Here is a 20599-nt window from a genome sequence, read left to right as displayed (position 1 = left end):
CTGCAGTCCCTTCTGTCCCAATAGTACAGCCTCTGACTGCCCTGATTGCCTTGCCTTGTCTTTTCTACCTAGGAACTTTTTGTTTTCGTCAATTCTATTTTTCTTAAAATAAAGTTTTTTGGCAATGTGAACATGTTTGCCTCCTGGCAGTCTTACCAGCACTGCACAGTTTGAGGACGGTCAACAAAACAGAAGAATACCGAGGTGTCTCCACTGGCTTCACCTGGCAGGGACGCTCAGATGGCCTCTCTTGTTCCTGGGCACTTTCCTTACTTGATGTTCCTCTTGGCTGGAGGAGTAATTCATTGTCTGATCATGAATAACAATGCATCCTGTTTTCTGTGGTTTTATCTTTAGAGCTGGGTTTGGATGCTTCCATCGGAATGAAGAGCCCCCACAAGGTGGAGGGTGAGGGCTCAGCTGCCAGCCAGCATGAGTGTCAAGTCTCTAGCAACAGTAATGCCTCCAGTGTCCTGAAACAGAAGGTTCTGCGAAGAAAACTGCTGCGCAGCAAGTGGAGAATAGCATGCAGGTTCCCTGGCCTTCAAGCATAGGGGACAGAGGTAATCACAGCTAGGCCCTTCCATGCACGTCTTCCCTGTTCCTCCTCATCTGAGATTACACCTGAAACTCCACTAGTTTGTCCTCTTTGTTGTTCATTCACTTAACAGTTGATCCTCCCTCTGTCTGCTCTTTCCTCTGTTTTCCATGGGAGTTGCCACCCTGCCAGGCCCTTCCATCCCCACTTCCTGTTTGTACTGTGAACTCTGCTGTGTTCCTGCCACTGCTGCCCTGGTATTCCTTCTCACCTCTACTCCTAGCTACAGGGAAGCCTGTCCCCGAGGTCCCCCTCATCAGAAGAGCATCATTTAGGCCCCTCAACACGGGGTACTTTGCCTGAAATCACACACTGTCTTGGTTTCATTGCCTTTCTTTCCCTGCCCTCCCTCCCTCCACTCCACTGCCTCTTCCAGAATCATTGTCTTAATGTTTCACATGCACATGGGTTGGCTTCTGCATAACACACCTAGGACAACACTGAGTCCTTGATATCTCCACGTGAATAAAAGGTGATATAACTGAGGAATGAGAACCCTGATTACAAAACTAAATAAGAACCTCGGGTATAGGCGGGAATGCTGCACTGGCCTGGAGTCGAGTTTCTCACCAGCCTCCGGTGGTCAGCTCTGTGGTAATGTCCATGGGGCTCCCAGGGCCTCATTGGAGCTGGTGGAGGACAACATATGGCACCCTAAAGTGACATTGGCCAAAAGCTGAAGCATAGACCAAGTGATTACAGATCGCAAAAAGCATGACGTGCCGGGGTTGCAGACCTCTCTTCCTTTTACTCACATGACTCCTTCTACATGTTCAGAAAAGTCCAGAAAAAAATGACGTAAGTTGGAATCTTAGACAAAGGGACCTAGGAGAGCATCATAGTGAGTTAACTTGGGGCAGATTTATGAAGACTCAGATACACAGGATGTAAGAAGATCATTGCCTCAGGCAAGGCCACTTGAGAAGGCAAGTGATTTACTCTAGACTGTCCGAAGGAAGGTGAGAAAATGTTTATGGCCAGTGGGAAAGGAGTTCATGGTGGAAGTAATGAAGCGACAGAAAAAGAATGGTGTGAGGCAGTGCAGGTCTAGTGGGTAGCTCTAAATCCTGCCATCATGAATAACCTGGGTGAGCTTGGATCTATCTAACATGAATGGCTTGACCCAACCCCTTGATACTGTGATTCTGAAGTTCTGGGGTGAGGTTTCGGCATCAGTATTTTTCAAAGCTCTGCTGACATGCATGTAGGGATTGGAAGGACTGTGGATTTGGTAGGATATCAGGAAGCAGGATAAGAGTGTCCCAGGGATCCTTGCTCCAGACAGCAGTCTGTTTCTGAATGTGTATGAGAGATACTCAGCCCATCCCTCCCTGGGATATGTGAGAAAGGCATCACTTTGGTCCAGATGAAGAGGAATCAAAAGTCAGTTGGCTGCTGAGGAACCAGTCGGGGGATCTGGCTAAGACTCTGCAGCAGCTTTGAGCTGACGTATCCCCAAGTACAGGTGGGGTGAGGACAGGGGTCCCTAGTATCTGCACCACAGTCTGCACGTTCGTTTCAGGAGTTATTTCTTCTAACTCGTGGATCTCCCTTTTCCCTTCAGCACCAGCCTCGGGCTCCCCCTTCAGCCCCTCCTCTCAAGAGGATCCCAGCCTGCTCCTGACTCTTGTCACCATGTGGTCATCCCTCCTGGCTCAGCCATCAGCAGAACCCAACGAAGACCCACATTTGATCCCTCTGTCTCTCTCTCTCTGTCCCTCCTATCTCTCCTATGTCTCTCTTTCACAGCTACGCATTATTTTCGGTACTCTGAAAAGATTTTGCCAATTTGGAAGAAACCACATCATCAAATTTACATTTCCCACTAGATGTAAAATATCTACAGCAGAAAATCTGGTTAAAGTCCAAACTGAACACTGCAGGGATCCTTTTCTGTGAATCAGCATCACAACCACCAGCCACAATCCAGGATTTTTACTCCAAAACAGTGATTTGATGGGAGAAATCCCAGGCATCAGTCCCCCAATGTGACCCAGTGCTAAGGAGACCAGTGCTTAGATGGATACACAGCTGTGAGAGACCTTAACACTTGCTCCTCTGAATTGCCATCCTGTTCACACTGGCATCTGGAGCAGCTGGAAGAAGGCAACATGTCAGCCTGGACATTCTTTGCCACCAGATGAGCTGTGCTCAGTGCAGGTGGCATTAACCATGCAGTGTCCGTGCTGAAAAGGTTTCGCTTGAGTTTCGTCATGAGGTAGTTATCAGACAACTGCAGAATCTAGACCATTGAACAGGACAACCGGCCTGTCTTTTTCAAACAGGCAATGCCTCCACAAATTAGATGACAGAAAGGAGAAGAGATGTTTTGGGTTCCAAAGAACTAAAGAGATTGTGCTACTATATTTCTTTAGTCCTTTTGAACCCAAACCCTCTCCTCACCTTTCTGTGGCTGTCTTTAATGGTGGTGACGTTGACTTGTGTGCAGAGGGCAGGTCAGTTGTCTGGCTCAAAGGTCTACATTCTGCAGTTGTCTGACCCCTTCCTCATCATGAAACTCAGGCCAACCCTTCTGCCAATGATGCCACTTACTGAACGCTGTGTGCTTCCTGGCAGAGCCCCTCAGGGGACTAAGCATGTCCACTTTGCCTGCCACCACTCTTGTCCTCTTAGCATTGAACACTTCGTCATGGAGGCAGGAGCCAGTGAGATCCGTTCATTGGAACACACGGTTCTCTGTCTAGAATCAGTGATTTGATGAGTACTTCTCTGAGAGTGATAAATATCTTATTCTATGATTGTCATTCTGTAAACTGTTACCATCCCTGATCGATCCCCGATGTGTGTCAATTACCATATTTGTGTTTGTACAGCGGAAATTTTCCAACTCACTCACTGTGTTCATTTGTACTGCTGGCGTTGTGCTGTGGAAAAGAGAATCCCTACCTCTTCCATTTAATTAAAAGTTCTTTGGAGTTTTACTGTGACGGTGTGTATTTTTTAAATTCAGTGTTATAATCTATTATTATCCTGACTGATGTAGTAGTTATCGATATAAATTAATAGAAACATTCGTGTTTCTCCTCTTCATTTTTATATCTTAAACTCTCCCACATCTTTGAAGCTATTTTTACCATTTCTGGTAGTTTGCAATTAATGTGGTTGTTTTCTCTCTGTTATTTGTGTGTGTGTGTGTGTGTGTGTGTGTGTGTTTTCTCTCTGTTATTTGTGTGTGCGTGTGTGTGTGTTTTGTTTGGTATGTAGGAAGGACTGGATACCTAGTGTTTAACACTGCACAATATTATAGTCATCTTAGTCCCTTAGTATGTTGTCACATAAGTTTAATTTGAAGTATAAATTTTGAATGATATCTCTCAACTTCAACTTTTTACCAGTGTCACCATCAAGGACATTATTCTAGTTTTCTCTTTCCTTCTGTCTTTACCTGCCACTTCTGATAGTATCCTAGTAGTATTTCATCCTAGTCAAATGTATACCCTTTACGTACTATTTTTCCCACCTTGTCCCCGCCCCCTCCCCATTTGGTTTTAACTTCAGAAAAAAGGAGGGTATGTGCAAGAGCTGGAGGGGGCGCCCATGGGGCCCTTTAGGGAACCCAAGCTGCACAGGAGGGCTGCCCCACCCCAGGAGTGTCAGCAGCCTCCTCGCAGAGGTCCCAGGGCCCAACCAGGCTGCCCTGAAAGCAGGGCCCATGACACACTGGCTTATATCTATATTACATATATTCAATGGTGACCAGGTCTTCAAACCTCAGGGTTTCCTTGGTGACTTCTTGACATGTAAAGTTCATCCTTCAAGACTCCTAATGGTGGAAATGAGGACTCCTCAACTTTGGCATATTTAGTTTTCATTTTCTCTTGCTTTGATACATGGACAGCTTGGCTGAATGTGAAGGACATGCCCAGAATGACTTCTATTGAGATTTAAAGAAACATTTCCCTCCTTGGTATGTTTTGTTGAGACATGGAATATAATTTGATTTTCTCTTTCACTGGGGTAAAGGGAGTTTGAGAGCTTCACAGAAATTTTTTTCTTTAAAAAAATTCTTTCAGCTCTAATACAATGGGACTTAGAATTAAACATTCCAGTCCTATTTCTCCCAGATATCTATGACTTTCTCTCTGACCCTTTCTCATTATCTTTTATCCATTCCCTTTCTGTTCAATGCTTTCATTTTTCAATTCAATGTGTCCTGTGATTGTAGACAAATAAGTTCCTTTATACGTTTTCATTTAGACTATTTTCCAGGGAATGTTCTTTTTCTTCAGTGTTCTCCTAGTTAGTACCAATTCTCATTTGCTCTTTGTGTCTAATTTTGTGCTCTGAGTTCCTTTCCTTGTGTATGTGAGCCAGAGTGTTTGTGTGTGTGTGTGTGTGTTCCTGTATCTGTATTTAAAAAGGTTCTGTTTAGAATATTTAAGATATAGATTCTATTTTATATGTTTCCTATGTTTTTGATTGATTCTGAGGAAAATCTTTTCATCAGCTGAAATCTCTAACTCTATTTTTGTTTTTCTCTTATGTCACCTTAGAATAAATAAATGTCTGTTGTATGATTTTCCTTTCCAGCAGAGTAGGATTTATCTCTGTGAGACATAGCAGATCTAGGTGGGAAGTGCTGAATCTTTAAGGAGCTTGGTCAATTTCTTTTGTCTAGATCTTTGTCTTGTGCAATTACTGTAGCAGATGTAAGGTTTTGGGGAAAGGCATGGTGCGTCTCCTGGTTCTGAGATTCTATTTCCTTCCAGTAGGACCTTTAACTTCTCCCGGTTGCTTCATTCTTTCTTTTCACCACAAACATCCAAAGGACACTACCTTCATCTAGGTCTCACCGTGGCCCCGACAATTGTGCCTCCCGAAGATTGTCATCCTCTGGTCGTCTGCACTGCCGAACCCCTTCCTGGCCATTCCCCAGTCATCAGAGCTGTAGTCCACCAGGTCTCAGGCACGCTCTGAGTTTGTCCACATGCTCTTTTGTAGGGAATTTTACCTGGATTCCCTCCTGAGGATTCCCTCCCTGCTGTCCTCTCCTCTTTGTGTGCAGTCTTGTCTGATCCCTCTACTGTTGTGTGGCTCCCAGACCTGGCTAAATACAAAGTGCCTGGAATCCACATTGTTCTGTGGCCCCTGGTTGTTCAGGTCAGAGGTTCTCTGTGATGTCATTGCCTCTCTAGCTTAATCCCTAGCCCTCTGAAATAGGTGTTGAGAGATTCAGCTGCCGCCATCCAGGTGGACCTGTAATCTCTCGTTAGTCATTTTCAAATGCAGAACTTCAATAGGACTCCAGAATGGACAGAATTATATAACAGAACATCCCCATCCTTGTAAGTCATCTTCCACAATTATCAGCTTATAGCTGAACTTGTTTTACTACAGTCCCACCCACTTACCTTTTCCTGTAGTATTTAAGTAAATGCCAGACAATTTACTTCATCCGGAATTGTATCACTATGTTCCCCTCAGTGAGGACTCTTACTGAGTGGTGTATCATAGTATTACTGTTGTTGGTAAATGGACTTAAAATTTTTAATATCATAAAATAGGCAGTGTTCAAGCCTCCCATGGTTGTTTTTAGGTTAGTTTCTTTTATTGGGTTCCATGAAAAATCCACAAACTGTAATCAGTAGGATATGTGTTAAGTCCCTGTGTATATGTTTCTCCTCAGTTCCTTCCTTTCCCCTCCATCCTTTCTTCTTTCCTTCTCTCTCTCTTGCTGCTCCTGCTCTCATTATATTGCTTGGTCTTTCGCTCTCCTATGTTAGTTATTCATTTACTGATGATACAGCCTTGTTTTTCTCTAGTACCCCTCAGCCTGAATTTGGTTCCTGGGTGTACATCAACACAATCTCCTGTCCTCCATATTTCCTCCTTTTTGGTGGTGGAATTCAGAGCAGTGTTATCCTAATAGAGAGAAGATACAAGCCACATATGTAATTAAAATTTTTCTAGTAGCTACACTGAAAACTAATAAGTACAGCGTAATTCAGAAATAATCTTATACATAAGACACTTCAGTGTGTATTGCAACATGTTAAAGGAACTGTAATTCTAAAGTATTAATGTTGCATTCAATAGAAAAATCTTTTATACCTTTGGTTTTTAAATTTACATTTAAATGAATTATAACTAAGTACAGTTAAAATCCAGTTCCTCAGTCCTGCCAGCCACATTCTATATATGCAGTAGCCACATGTGTCTAGTGGCCACAGTTTTGGACCTGGCAGATGTAGAAGTTTATCAGTTTCATGTTTCACCTGTTGGCAAGACCACCTCAAAAGTGGTGTGTTCTCTCTGATCAGGAGGCACATCAAGTCCTGTGTGTTTCTTCTACGAATATTAGCAGCCCTTTGATTTCAAGGCCTAGATCCATTAACTGATTGTGTGGAGCAAAATGGTGCCATTCCATCATCGTGAATTATTTACCTGGACACTTGTATAAAGAGAAATTTCCCCTACGTAGTAAATATTGTACACTTAGTGGTACAGCCTGCAGTTTAATGAGCTAATCCCTCAGCATTCTCTGTCATCACCAATTAGTTTCTTTGCCTTTTCTTTCTTTTTTTCCTGTGCTCATATGAAATCAAGGTTTCAATCACACTGAAGTATTTCAATGCATTGCTACAGAGTCCTTCCTGATACTCCAATTGTCCTCTCTTTCAGCAGTGAAAGTGAATTTCAGCTGACCCCTTTCTCCCTTTGGTAAGATCCTAATAGGCTTTAAGACCTTTCCTGATATTAGTAGGACAAGGTGTTTCTTTTGCATCTTTAATATTTACTGCTCCTGACCTGGACTCAGTCCTTTCTTTAAGACTCTCTGATTTCTTTATGTCCAACACAGTATTCACAGAGCAAACTGAATATCCTTGACATACTCATTGGATTTGGTTTATTTAGGCCTTTCCAGTGAACAGAGCTAGGAAATACATATTCATAGTGTGTGTATTCATGTATTCACCTACAGTCACATACATTACAATTCAAATTCAGAACTACAGGCTTTATATTGAACCTTCTTTGTCTGAAACCAAGCAATTTAGTTTTAAGGACTCTTTGAATAGTAGAAATAGAATATCCTAGAGAGTCTCATGGCATTTCCCCATATTATATGGACAAAAGATTAAAGATATAGCAAAAATTCTGCTAACACCACAATTGAGGAAAGCAGTTTCTGGTTTGGTTCCTGCCATCGGGACACAAATTATTGTGTTTTAGTGTCTTGGCATAGTTCTTATCCATATTGTAGTTCCACAAAAGGGGTGCACCAGCTCATTTTCAAAGGCTGGAGGTGACATTTACCAATTTAATTCACTGGGGGTGGGAAGGGATAAATTGGGAGTTTCAGATTGCAAATATTAAGTTCTACATATAAAATAAACAAGTTACAGGGAACTATATTCAATATCTTGTAGTAACCTATAATGAAAAAGAATATGAAAACGAATATACCTATGTATATGTATGACTGAAACATTAGGCTGTACACCAGAAATTGACACAACATTGTAAACTGACTCTATGTCAATTAAAAACACAAAAAGACTTCAATTTACTTTTGTAATGATAAAACAAAGAAATGTGGTTTCCAACTCAAATCTAACCAAACGAGGTATATTCGAGTATGGTCTAGCCGTCACTATAAGATCTGCAAGTATCTCAAATGCCTGGGGGGAGATGGATGAGGAAACCCTGATCTCTACAGACGCTGAAACCCATGGTCTATTCTCTTTCTGGCTGGGCTTTGGATGAAACGACAAGGTTTCAGCAGTGGATTTTCAAATTTTAGCCTAACAACAGCTTTGTATGCAATGAGGACACAGGACTAAGAAATTCTGAATAAAATCGGAAGAAGCTAGAATAGAATCAACTAAAATGCGGAATAAAATAGGGCATTTGAATGAAACCCAGGACTTCCAATTCAGGTCTGCAACCATCAAGCCGAAAACTGAGACACAGGCTTCTTCCTGGCTGATCAGGGACATCACAGCCGCTCACACAGACCATTTACTCACAGGGACGGACAATCGGCTGGTTACAGGACGTGCGGTGTGAAGCCCCTTGCGGTGTAAGGCAAAGGGGGCGCAGCCTCTGCCCTTTACCCTCCCCCCCGAGACCCAGGGTGACCCGACGAGGGGGTGGCACTGGCGCTGTCTCTGCGCCTTGGGCGGCCGGGCCGGGGCCGCCGATTTCCGGCGACGGGCACAGTCGCCCTGGTCAAGCGGGGACGCCCCGGGCTGGGTGCCCCCCACCTGCTCGCTGCCTGGACCCCGCAGCGCAGAGAAGCCCGATTCCGGGACTCCGACTCCTGAGGAAGAGCCGGCAAAACGCGGGGGACGCGGCTTTGAGGCGGCGGCGGGAGCCAGAGGGACTCTGGCCTCGCAGCTTCCTCCCGGGGACCCAGACCGTCGGTCTGAGAGCAGCAGAAAGCGGGAGGCGGGAGCGGGGGAGCACGTCCACTCAGCGCGCATCTGAGGCGCCAGTTCGCTTTCCGGCAGCCGCGGAACTGGGGCTGCGGGATAAAAGACAGTTGCGCGCGGCCTAAAGGGAAGGTTCCACCGAGACTCGACCTCGGATGTCTGAATTCAGAGTCCAGAGGGCTCACCAAGACGCTCTGGAACCGCAGGACGGCCAGACGCCCCCCGCGGAGCCAGGCGGCGCGCAGCCCCGCGCGCCAAGGACCCGCCTCCTGCCGGGCGCTCGCTCACGCCGCCCCGAGCCCGCTTCCTCCGCGACGCTAGGGGGCGCCTCGCTCGCCTTCTCTCGGCGCGTCTCTGCGGGCTTGTACGTCGTGGAGGAGACGAAGTCCTCTCGGGGATGAGGCACAGGCACGGCGTTTAGACCTGCCCCAAGTCCAGCTGCTCTGCCGGCACTGCTAGAGTTTTCTGCCCTGAGGTAAAAATTCTCGCCAGGAGAAACACAGTAAACAAAAGGCGTTCCTTTCCTCTTGTATCCGCCTCCCGCCGCCCTGGGAGCTCTGACGACCATCAGAACAGCCCTCGGGGGCCTCCTGGGATTGCCCTGCCCTGGCACCCGACGTGCAAAGGGTGCAAGCCCTGCCGGCTTCCCCTGGGGACAGATTCCTCTCTCTGTTGGGAGTCGTGTTCGAACCCCAGAGGCCCCTACGCGGCGCCCCGCCAGCAGCCTGGCCGCGCCCGCCCCGCGGGGGGACGTCGGGGAAAAGCAGGTGACAGCGTTTCTTCTGGGCTCTTTCCTCCCTGGCTTCTTGCTCGTCTTCAGGTTTCTGGGTCCCCCCTTCACGGCCTCCCGCATCCCCAAGACTGAAAGCGCCGCTCGGCCCCGGGTGGGGAGCTCCGTGCGGTGCCCGAGGGACCTCTAGACGTTTCCACCCTTGGGATGTTTAAGGGCTTGAGTTGCCAGCTTGAAAGCTTCCAAGAGCGGCCCGTTTGGAAAGCCTTTCACAGCCTGCGTTTCTGCGGAGGGTGCAGCGCGCCGGCGGAGCGCAGGGGAGGTGGCACATGGGGGACTTCAGCCCGAGAGGCGGGGTCGGCCCCTGCGGGGGCTCCGGGGCGGCGGGGAGCAGGCGGCCAGGGCCGAGGGCCCCGCCATGGGGCGTCCAGTGCCGCTCGCTCGTGTCAGGGCCCCAGTGTGCCCCCTCAACACCCGGTGTGTTCATGGCCTGCGGGTCCGAAGGAGCTTCCGGCCGAGGAGGCGGGGGTTGGGGAGCAGGTTCCCTCCGCCGGCTCTGAGCACAACAGGAGCCTATGAGCCTAGGACTGCTAATTGGAAGACCTGTGCTTGAAGCCCAGCAGGGAACGTTCTGGCCTTACATCCACTCAATCCTGCTTCTGAATCTCCCAATTCACCAAGCCTCCCTCCTGAGGTGCTTTTTTGCTTCAGGCAGCGACCTCCTCCTGTGGCTCTTAGTTCTTGCCCTCACTTGCTTTGCTCCTGTGGTGGTATGTGTGGTGGCTGTGGAAGCTCAGTTGCCCAGGGTATTGACGAAGTTCGGCCCGGCTCGATGGATTCTCGGGGTCTCACCAGATGCCACCGGTCCCTCTGCACCTTCTGGAGCAAAGAGGGCACCTTGACCTACTTGATCAGACATCTGGATTGTAGGGGAACTGCCAGGCTAGTGGAGGCTGAAAATCACCAACTGGTCAGACTCCAGGTTGGTGCACCCGAAAACTCGGCATTAACTAGCAATTACAGGATGCCACTGACACCAAGATTTTAGGGTGCTGCTTCCTTACTTAAAAAAATTAATAAACACTATTTCTTAGAACAGTTTTAGGTTTACAGATAAATTGAGCAGATAGTACACAGTTTCACATATGTTCTTTTCTCCCTAACAGAATTTCCCCTATTATCAGTGTTTTGTGCTAGTGGGGTACTAATACATGATCAGGACGGCAGTTTTCCCAGCATGAAGCTTATCTGTTGCACTCCAGGTGTGCTGACCCCTGTCACTTCCTCAAATGTGGGAAACACTGCGTAATTTGTGGTAGTTGGGGACTGCGTTCTCAGCCTCCTCTGACAATTAATGGTTAATAACACACTAGGTTAGTATAATCAGGAGTTTAGGTAAGTTCTTGGAGGGCATTTCTGGGGCATTTCCCTGGAAGAGAAACCTCCCTGCTCCCCTTCTAAGTCACTTTGGAAAAAACTGTTGCATTCCTTTCAAGTGCCAGACTGTGAGTTGAGGACCAGCAAGGTTTAAGAAGGATTAAGGCCCTAGTCAACCAACTGGGAACATTTTCTTTGAAAACGGTCCCATTCCCTGATTTCCACTTGGACGGGAGTGGACTATGTTAGTCCTTCACTGCAGAAACACCACAGAGATTTTGAATTCAGAGAGACCTGTGCGGCCAGGTGACTGCCGCTCCCAGCCCAGGGATGACAGATGTTTCTGATATATCACCTGGCTTCCTCTGTTTCCTCTTTCTTTCTTTCTTTTCCTTTCCTTTTTTTTTTTTTTTCTGAATAATGCACCACTAGAGGCTGAAATCTGTCTGAGAAACCAGGGTTTCTGGCCCAGGACAGGTCACCCGGCTTTTGGGAAAAAAAGAAGGGGGACCAGCACCACGAGTGTGATCATCCCTGGGCAGCATCAGCCACTTTCTCCAATGAAGCCATCACCACTACACTTCTCACCACTTCTGACTACTGGGCTGGGAGCTCTGTGAAAGTTGAGATACTTTGTTCATCCCTGCATTCATGATTCCTGGCACTGAGTCAAGCACTAAGGAGGTTCTCAGCAATGATAATTCACTGTTTGAATAAAACTGGTTGCAACTTCCCAATTATCTTTACTGTATTTCTGTTCCAGTGTCTTGCCAAGGATGCTCCTCTGCTTTTTCCCAGGATGTAGCAATCCCCTTCCTTGGAGGGGAGGCTGCCCTACACTATCCTTGCCCTATGACACTCATTGTGGTGTCTCAGAAGACAGGATTGTGCTCAGGGATTCTTCTCGATGGTTCACTCTGCCATTAGGAAGAAGTGTCCTGAGCCTACCCTCCCATCCTCTTGGCTGCCACAACACCCAACTGCGAAGAGCCACCACATTTTGTTGAAACTATCCACTTGTATTCTTCTCACTGCTTTTATTTCCTCAGAGAAATCTTATTGATAATTGAACTCCAAGTTCAACATAAGAAACTTAACACAGCTTAAGAAAAAAGAAGCACTCAACAAATATTTAAGACATATTGTGTGCAAAGCCTTTCAGACTGTAAATGCAGAAGATACCATTGCTGTCTCTGCTTCAAATGTAAGGTCTTCCTACCCTGGCCCCTTCTGGCCATAGCGCAGAACTGTTTAAGGCAAAAATGGACATCTCCAACCCTTCTCGAAACATCATTTATCCCTCTAAGCCCACACTTACTTGGAAGGGATCCACTGTGAGGGCAGCTCCAAGGTCGAGGTTGGGGGTCCAGGGCAGAGCCTCACGGCACCTCCTCCTTCTCTTGGAATTGGTGCTTCCCAGCAGCATAAAGCATCCCTGGCCCAGCCTGTGGCTTTCCCTGGCAGGTGCACAAGTCACTGTGGAGTACGTTACCCTCCCAGTCCTCCCTGCTCCACTCAGGCTGCTCCTTCAGAGTTGGATGATGCTCTGTGCATCCCTCACTTTCCCTTGACTTTTATGAGCTTAGGTTGTCATTATTCTCACCTCCTCTGGCAACCACCTTCCTCCACCAGTACCTTGCACCTTCTTGGAATTATTCTGTCTCCAAACCTGCTGATTTTCTTCCTTTCATCTCCTCCCCTGAAGTTCTGTGTTTTCAGCGTGTAGGCTCAGCTCAGGCTCCTATAGGAGATACGCAGACAAGGGACCAAGGTCAGGTCTTGCCTGCATTTCTCAGGACACATTTAACATGAATCTCAGTCCCTCATGCACTCTGGAAAAACTGAGCAGGAAGGGACTTTGGAGAATCTGGATTAACAACCTTATCTTACTGATGAGAAAACCGAGGTCCAGAGAGTCAGAAGATTTTCCCAAGCTCCTAAACCACTTACTGGCAGCAAAACCACCACAAAAGCCCTGATAAAAGCTTCCCTGTCCAAAGCACCCGACATACCCCTTAGAAACTCGCAGCTGAATTTCGGGGGACATTGGATCAAACATCAGTATTTCTACTTTTCAAACAAAAATATCTGAAAGAGCTTTTCTGGGGCAATTCTTTTATCACAGTTCCTTAGTCCTATTATTTATACTCCGTCAGTTTTCAATCCTGGCTGACACAATGGGACAAAGGCATATATGAATACAAATAAAGTTTATCACAGATACAATTAAATAGTATTTATGCCATTCCTTGTCAAATGTCTGGCTCCTGTGCTAGAAGATAGTCCTCCTGAGAGAAGGTGCTTGTCTGCCTTGTTCATCCAGTCTCCTTGGTGCCTCCTCAAAAGCCTGCCAGGTTAAAAAAAAAAAATCCTGCCAGATAAAATATTACTAAATGTCAGGTGGATAAATAACAGTTTCCAGGGATAACTAATTTTTTACCAGTCTTCTAGTCCCAACCAGTCTAGTTCCAGTCAGATCCTATCCTGGGTCCGTGCTGAGACAATTAAAGCACAGACAGAGGAAAAGCAGTCCAAGATGCAAATACCAACTCCACCAGGTACCCTTTGCTTTACATGGTGATTTCACTACAGTCGAGCATATTGATCTCATGTATAACAGAGAAAGACGTATAATGTAATAGAGAAAGTAGCATTAACCTTGGCTGAGTAAATGCAGTATCACACAGCAGACAGGGTTCCCATCCCTGGGCACTAGCTACTCACCTACATCACAGTCACTGTGGTGCCTGTTAAAAATCTCTGGGGGTAAGGTCCAAGAAACTACCTTTTAGGCAAAAATTCCCAGGAGATTCTCATGCAAGGGAAAGACCTATACATTAAAGAAAGAGCCTGGAACAGCAGCATTTGCCGAGCATGAGTGATAAGTCTGCACTGCGCTTGGCTCAGATGATCTGAAAGAACAAAAGTCTTAGTGGCAATAAGAATGACTCGGTTGAAAAAAGCAAGTCCCTTGCCCAAGGTGACCTGTCAGTAGGAAAGGTCCCTTTTTCCAGGAGGAGTGCCTTCCTGAGGTGGGACACAAAGGGACCTGGATCCCCCCATCTGGGCTTTTGGTGCCTCCATTGTCCTTTAGGATTCCCCCTCTAGGGGATCTCAGCCCTCAGGGGGATCATTTCTTTGTGAAGACCTGTTATTATTTTTTTTCTCCTCTTGGAAAAAGAGATGGCAGAGATCAGTTCTGGGAGTCCAGAGTTCTGGGTTTCTCTAAGCTACCTTTCTTTCAGGTGAGCTGAAAGAAATCATGACTGATAGAGAAGTCAGGATAATAAAGAGGATCCCAGAGGAGCATGAGACCACCAGGGCAGCACCCCATGAGAGATGATCAGAACCAGGACGTGGTCAACATCAGCCCTATTCAGTGGGGAGGACAATCCTGTGAGCAGGGAACCCAGCCACATCCTTCTAGACTTCTATCTACAGAATTGTGAGATATATCCACATTGTTTTAAACCACTGTTCTTGTAATCTGTTAATATGCAGCAGTAAGTAACTACTTCAGAGGCTTATCTCTACTCTCCTAATTTTTAATTACCAGAAACCTGTAGGCTGATAGCTGCAAAGCAAAAAACAAATCAAAGCATCTCAGTAAAAATCTTATGCTCACCTTTATATGACTGTTTCCAAGCTCTTGTGATGTGAAGGACATCGTAAAGGGCATGTCAGGTATCAGAGGAATGTTTCTTTAATGGCATGAACCTAGCTGCTAAAGAATAAAGAGTGCAATACTTAACTCCACATAACATTATCCAAGAATCCATCATCTATCTCTATTATCTATGGCAGATGTTTTTTATGCTCCTTGTTCTCCTGAGCTGACCAGGCAAGGTTTCATACTGAGCACCAGTTACCAGCATAGATGAACGAACTCAAGGAGAGCAATGGCTCCAGATTCCCCCGAACAAAGTGCTCTGAGTGCAATTTTTCCTCTTATTTTGGCTAAAATTAAAGATCTCTTTTTAAAGTCCTATTCCAATGAAAATTGAAACTTGTATGTCTCTGTTTTCCAAGTTTTCTTCTGCTCAAGCCGAGTCATGGAGACCTCACTCGTCATGGTGAGTGATCTCTCATTTTACTGAAGCCTGGGCTCTCTGTCAAAGGAAGTCAAGTAAATCCAACCTCAAATCTCTTCTGTCAATCAGTCCCTCACCCTCAAAATTCAGAACAACGATCAAACCCAGCAGCCAGCAGCATTTGCCAAGCATGAGTGATAGGTCTCCACTGCGCTTTGCTCAGATGATCTGAAAGAACAGAGCAGTCATGAACTAGAATAGAGAAAAACCACATGATTTCACCTTTTCCAGGATGTCAGTTAAGCCAATGACTGTGAGCTCACTTGAAGAAATCTCTCAATAAGGAGTTAATTGTTGACAAAAATAAATGGTAGGCACAGAAGCTGAATATTCAGTGTTGGCAAGAGGGTGGAGAAGATATGCTCATAAGTGATTGGGAATATGAATTGGTAAAGCATCTTTTCAAGAAAATAGGACAGGGATTAGCAAAATTAGATATGTATGTACAAATATATTTCTAAACTGAGCAATTCCCTCTACAGCAATATATACTAGGGGAAAGACTTACATAAGTGATGATGGAGAAACAGTTGGCCCTCTCTGTGGGTTGCATATCCAAAAATTCAATGAATCATGGATTAAAAATATTCGGATACAAATTACCAGAAAGTTCCAAAAGCAAAACTTAAATTTGTCGGGTGTATTTGCATAGAATTTACATTGTGTTAGGTATTTAAATAACCTAGAGATGACCTGAAGTATGCAGGAGGATGTGCATAGGTTACATGCAAATACTACATCACTTTATATAAGGGACTTGAGCATCTGCAGATTTTAGTATCAGTGTGGTTCCTAGAGCCGATCACCACAGTCTACAGAGATACGATTGCATAAGATACAGAAATATATAGATGTCCCCTGCAGTATTATGTGTATAAATAAATACTGGAGCCACTTTCATGTCCATCGATTGGAGAACATTTATAACAACCCATTCATACCTCTAAAGGGTCTGCAGTTGTTTAAAAGAACAAAGCAGATGATAGAAATGCTGACAGTGATGGACTGATAAGAGCTAATATGTATTGAGTATTTACTGTGAGCTAAGGACTGGGCTCGATGCCTTATCTGCATATCTCATTTAAAACCTAGGACAACCCATGTAGGAAGAACTAATTGACCCAATTTTAAGTGAGAAATTGAGCCGCAGAAAATTCCAGAAACCTAGTCAAGTCACACTGTTAACCAGTCAGGTTTGCACCTACAGCCTGAGAGACTACAGTGCTCTCTTTTCCCTTCCTCTCTTTAAGGGATTTCCAGTGAGAAAGAAAAATACCAGCCTGCGATGCCCTAAAATGACTGACCTGACACTCACACCCTGACTTGTTCTCATGTTGTAAATAAACAATGTCAGATACAGAATATCAACCTCAGAGGAGATTTTTCTGAGGTCTTGATAAAATCAGGTGAAACAGGGCTACCTCATAATTTTGTCAGATCACAGACAAAAAAAAGCAAGGTCGCTGTGCAACCTACAAAATCTCAAACATCCTCATCTTTTCGTAAGGAAATGACTGTTACTTCTTAACTCCAATCATAAAGTTGCCCATGCTAACAGTGTTCAACATAGAGCAAACCCGGCTTCCTCCCACCTTCCACCAAATCACCCAACCAAAGCCCAAATCCTATAACAGGATTATCATAGGATTACACCCAAGCACACCCTGAAGCTGAGTTCCCCCTAAAACCGAGTTAATCTGCCGGGTTTATGAGTAACCTCTCTGTCTGAAACGTTACTCCCCTTGTTGTCCAACACCTGTTCCCTTTAAGATGTGAGAGTATCAAAGAAAAGTGGGGAAGTGAAACCGGGCAGGACCCTGTGGGACCCTCCCATGTACAGAAGCCTTTCTGTGTCCCCCATTACTTGTCTGTAGGGGAAAGGTTTCAGCCTCGTAGGCCTTCCCTGAGTTACAAAAGGCAGATTTAAATACTAATTAGAGGAGTGAGGAAATGCGGAAACATAGAAAAGGCAGTCGGGAATCAATAGTGCCGCAACGAGGCAGGGTCCTGATTCCTCCTCAAGGAATATACTTGACTCTCTGGTACAAATTTCTGAGTTCTAGAGGAACTAAGGCCCCCATCCAGCTGGAGGATGGAACTTCGGGCCAAGTAGAAACACGTGGATCCCAGCCTGGCTGGAACAAGAAGGCTGATGACTGAGACCCTGTTGCCTCACCACCAACCACTAGAGGAGGAGTGCACACTCTGAAGACCTCCGCACAAATTTTGCCTATGAGAACTTTGCCCTGAATACCATCAGGGAACTCCGGCCTTTTAAGCACCAGCTTCATTTATCCTTGCTGGGTCCCGCAATAAACTTTCTCTCCTCCAAACGCCAATGTTTGGATTGATCTGGTCTCACTGTGCGCTGAGCAGGCAAACTCTTGTTAGGCAACTACCCACAGGGCGTGAGTGGCCTGGGTTCCAGCGACTTGGGGGCCCCTGCCGCTGTGGTTCGAACCCGATTCCCAACAAGAGGCCTCTGTTCCCGACGGAAGCCGGCGGGATGTGTACGCTTTGCACCTCGGGTCCCAGGGCAGGGCAGTCCCAGGAAGCCCCGAGCTCCGAGGCGGGAGAAAGGGGCCGGCCTGCGGTTCCATGGTGTAATGGTGAGCACTCTGGACTCTGAATCCAGCGATCCGAGTTCGAGTCTCGGTGGGACCTTTCTTTTAAGCCGCGCCCAACGGTCTTTTATCCCGCAGCCCGAACTCGGCTGCTGCGGGAAAGCGAACTGGCGCTGAGTGGAAGCGCTCTCCCGCTCCCGCCTCCCGCTCCGTCCTGCTCTTGGACCCGGACCTTCGCCGTCCGCGTCCTCGGAAGGAGGCTGTAAGCGCCAGGTGCTGGCGCCGGGCCCGCCTACCCCGTACTCTGCTGTCTGCTCAAGAGTCGGGGTCCTGGAAACTGGCTTCTCAGGGAGGCGGGTCCACACGGGCGTGGACAGGCGGGGGAACCCTGTCCGGGGTGTCTCTGCTGGACCCCAGCGGCTCTGCACGTCGCGGGACATCGGAGGGCCTCGCTCGGCCGGCCGCCGAGGGCACAGAGACAGCGCCAGTGCCACCCCTCGTCGGGTCACCCTGGGTCTCGGGGGTAAAGGGCAGAGGCTGCGCCCCCTGAACCCTGCATCCCGAGGGGCTTCACACGGCACGTCTTGCAACCGCGCGATCGTCCCTGTCAGTAAATGGTCGGTGTGAGGGGCTGTGATGTCGCTGATCGGCCAGGGGGAAGCCTGTGTCTTGGTTTTCGGCTAGACGGTTGCAGACCTGAGCTGGAAGTCCTGGGTTTTATTCAGATATCCTATTTTATTCCGAATTTTAATCGATTCTATTCCAGCTCGTTCCCATTTTATTCAGAATTTTTGGCTCCTAAGTCCCCACTGGACACAAAAAGCTGCTGTTAGGCTGATTTGAAACTTGACTCCTAGAGCTTGTCCTTTCATCCCAAGCTCAGCCAGAAAGAGGAGACCAGGCCATGGGTTTCAGTGTCTGTGGAGACAAGGGGTCCCTGAACCATTACCGCCCAGGCCTCTGAGACATTTGCAGGTCTTATAGTCAAGGCTAGACCATCCTTGAATATACCTTGTTTGGTTAGATTTCAGTTGGAAAGCACATTCAAATTTTTATCATCATAAAAGTAAATTGAATTTTTAAAATGTTGCCTCTAGCCATTGAAAGCACATGTGACAAATGAACCTGCGTATCCCTTTTGTGGAACCACCATATGGATAAGAACTACCCCAAGAGACTAAAACACAACAATTTATGTGTACCCCATGACTATAACAAAACCAAAAACTGCTTTCCTCGATGGTGTTGTAAGTGGCATTGCTTGTATTTGTTTATTCTTTTGTACATATAATGTGGGAGTGAAGGGGATACTGTATTTCTATCACTTCTGTTGTTCCTAAGAACATAAATGCCATTATTTAAGACTTTCAGATGAAAGACATTCAATAAAAAGCCTGAGTTTTGAATCTGAATTGTGAATGTTTGTGAATATATGAATACATAGAAATCTGAATGTGTTTTTCATAGTTCTATCCACTGGATAGGCCTAGAAAGAAACCAATTCCAATCAATATCTCTGGAATACATAATTTAATCTGGGAATAACATTTTGCACAACCCCCCACCCCCCGAAATTCGTAGAGAAATGACTGAGTCCAGGTCAGAGGCAGGAAATATTCGAGATGAGAACATAAGCACCTTATCATACTGTATCAGATCAGGCAAGGTCTCAAAGATTATTCGGATCTCATCAAAAGGATGAAAGAGCCATCTTAAAGTCACTTTCACTGCTCAAAGAGAATAATGGGAGTATCAGTAAAGACTATATTGCAATGGATTGAAATACTTCAGTGTGGTTGAAACCTTGATTTCATATTAGCACAGGGGAGAGAAAAGGAATACACTAATTGGTGACCACAGAGGATGCTACGGGATCTGCTCATTAAGCTGAAGTTTTCTCTACAGACTATACCCTAAATAACTAAATAGTTTTTAGTTTTTAGCGGAAGTTTCTCTTTCTAAAAGTTTTCCAGGTAAATAATACATGATGATGGAATAGCAGCATTTTTCTCCAATTAGTGGCTCTAGGCCTTGAAGTTAAAGGGCTACTAATATTATTAGAAGAAACACACAGGACTTGATGTGCCTCCTGGTCAGACAGCACACACCACTTTTGAGGTGGTCTCTCCAAAACCTCAAACATAAATCTGATAAGTGTCTATAGTTACCAGGTTCAAAGTAGTGGCCACTAGACACACGTGGCTATTGAATACGTAGAATATGGCTAGTAGGACTGAGGAATTTTAATTATAATTATTTAAATTCTTGTTTGTATTTATAATTCATTTAAATGTAACTTTAAAAACTGAAGATGTAGAATATTTTTCTATTGAATACAACTTTAAAACTTTGCTGGAATTATGTTTCCTTTAATGTGTAGCATGAGGTAGCCATTGCAGAAGATGGTGTTTGTTTTCTTGTGTGCTTATATTTCTTAGTTTTCGGTGTAGCTACTAGAAAAATTTAAATTGCGTATGTGCCTTGCATTTTCTTTCTGTAAGAGCACTGCTCTAATTTCTACCAACAAAGAGAAAGTATGGAGCTCAGAAGAGTTTGTTAAAGTACAGCCAATTGTACACGTTAGACGGCGGGAATGCTACAGAGCAAGCTATTCAATTCTTCAAATTAATGATTTACAAAAAAAAAAAAAGAGGATGGCAAGAGACCAGGAGAGAGCTACCTTGAGTGAGAGAGAGAGAGAGAGAGAGAGAGAGAGAGAGAGAGAGTGGGAGTGAGAGAGAAAGGAAGGAAGCAAGAAACTGAGGGGAAACATATTTGCAAGAGATACAAACGCATGTCCTACTGATTAAGTTTGTGGTTTTATTTGGATCCCAAGAAAAGAA

At 45.7% G+C, this 20599-nt stretch overlaps 1 protein-coding gene, 2 long non-coding RNA genes and 1 other non-coding gene across 4 annotated transcripts in view; 3 read left to right on the top strand and 1 right to left on the bottom strand.

Annotated features, from left to right (window-relative positions):
* LOC140698252 (NBPF family member NBPF4-like) overlaps nt 1–2485 on the top strand; it is a 28012-nt gene extending 25527 nt beyond the window's left edge. Inside the window, exons 20-21 of the mRNA XM_072967976.1 lie at nt 358–563; nt 2163–2485. Of these exons, the coding sequence (XP_072824077.1) occupies nt 358–554 (197 nt within the window). The 3' untranslated portion in view covers nt 555–563; nt 2163–2485. The remainder of the gene's footprint in view (nt 1–357; nt 564–2162) is intronic.
* Nucleotides 2486–5863: 3378 nt separating this feature from the next.
* LOC140698515 (uncharacterized) lies at nt 5864–15101 on the top strand. Its single transcript, XR_012076326.1, has 2 exons — nt 5864–5904; nt 14347–15101. It is a non-coding gene; the product is annotated as an uncharacterized lncRNA (long non-coding RNA).
* On the bottom strand, nt 6155–14813 carry LOC140698514 (uncharacterized). The gene is made up of 3 exons (XR_012076325.1): nt 14727–14813; nt 12705–12842; nt 6155–6481 (listed from the first exon to the last, which is right to left on the bottom strand). It is a non-coding gene; the product is annotated as an uncharacterized lncRNA (long non-coding RNA).
* A 2683-nt stretch (nt 15102–17784) lies between the features above and the next one.
* TRNAQ-CUG (transfer RNA glutamine (anticodon CUG)) lies at nt 17785–17856 on the top strand. The gene has a single exon. It is a non-coding gene; the product is annotated as a tRNA-Gln (tRNA).
* The last annotated feature ends 2743 nt before the right edge of the window (nt 17857–20599 follow it).

The sequence above is a fragment of the Vicugna pacos genome, chromosome 9 (assembly GCF_048564905.1).
Source record: "Vicugna pacos chromosome 9, VicPac4, whole genome shotgun sequence".
Taxonomy (NCBI): Eukaryota; Metazoa; Chordata; class Mammalia; order Artiodactyla; family Camelidae; genus Vicugna; species Vicugna pacos.
The sequence above is the reverse complement of the archived record's forward strand: the minus strand, read 5'-3'. Positions and strand labels throughout refer to the sequence as shown.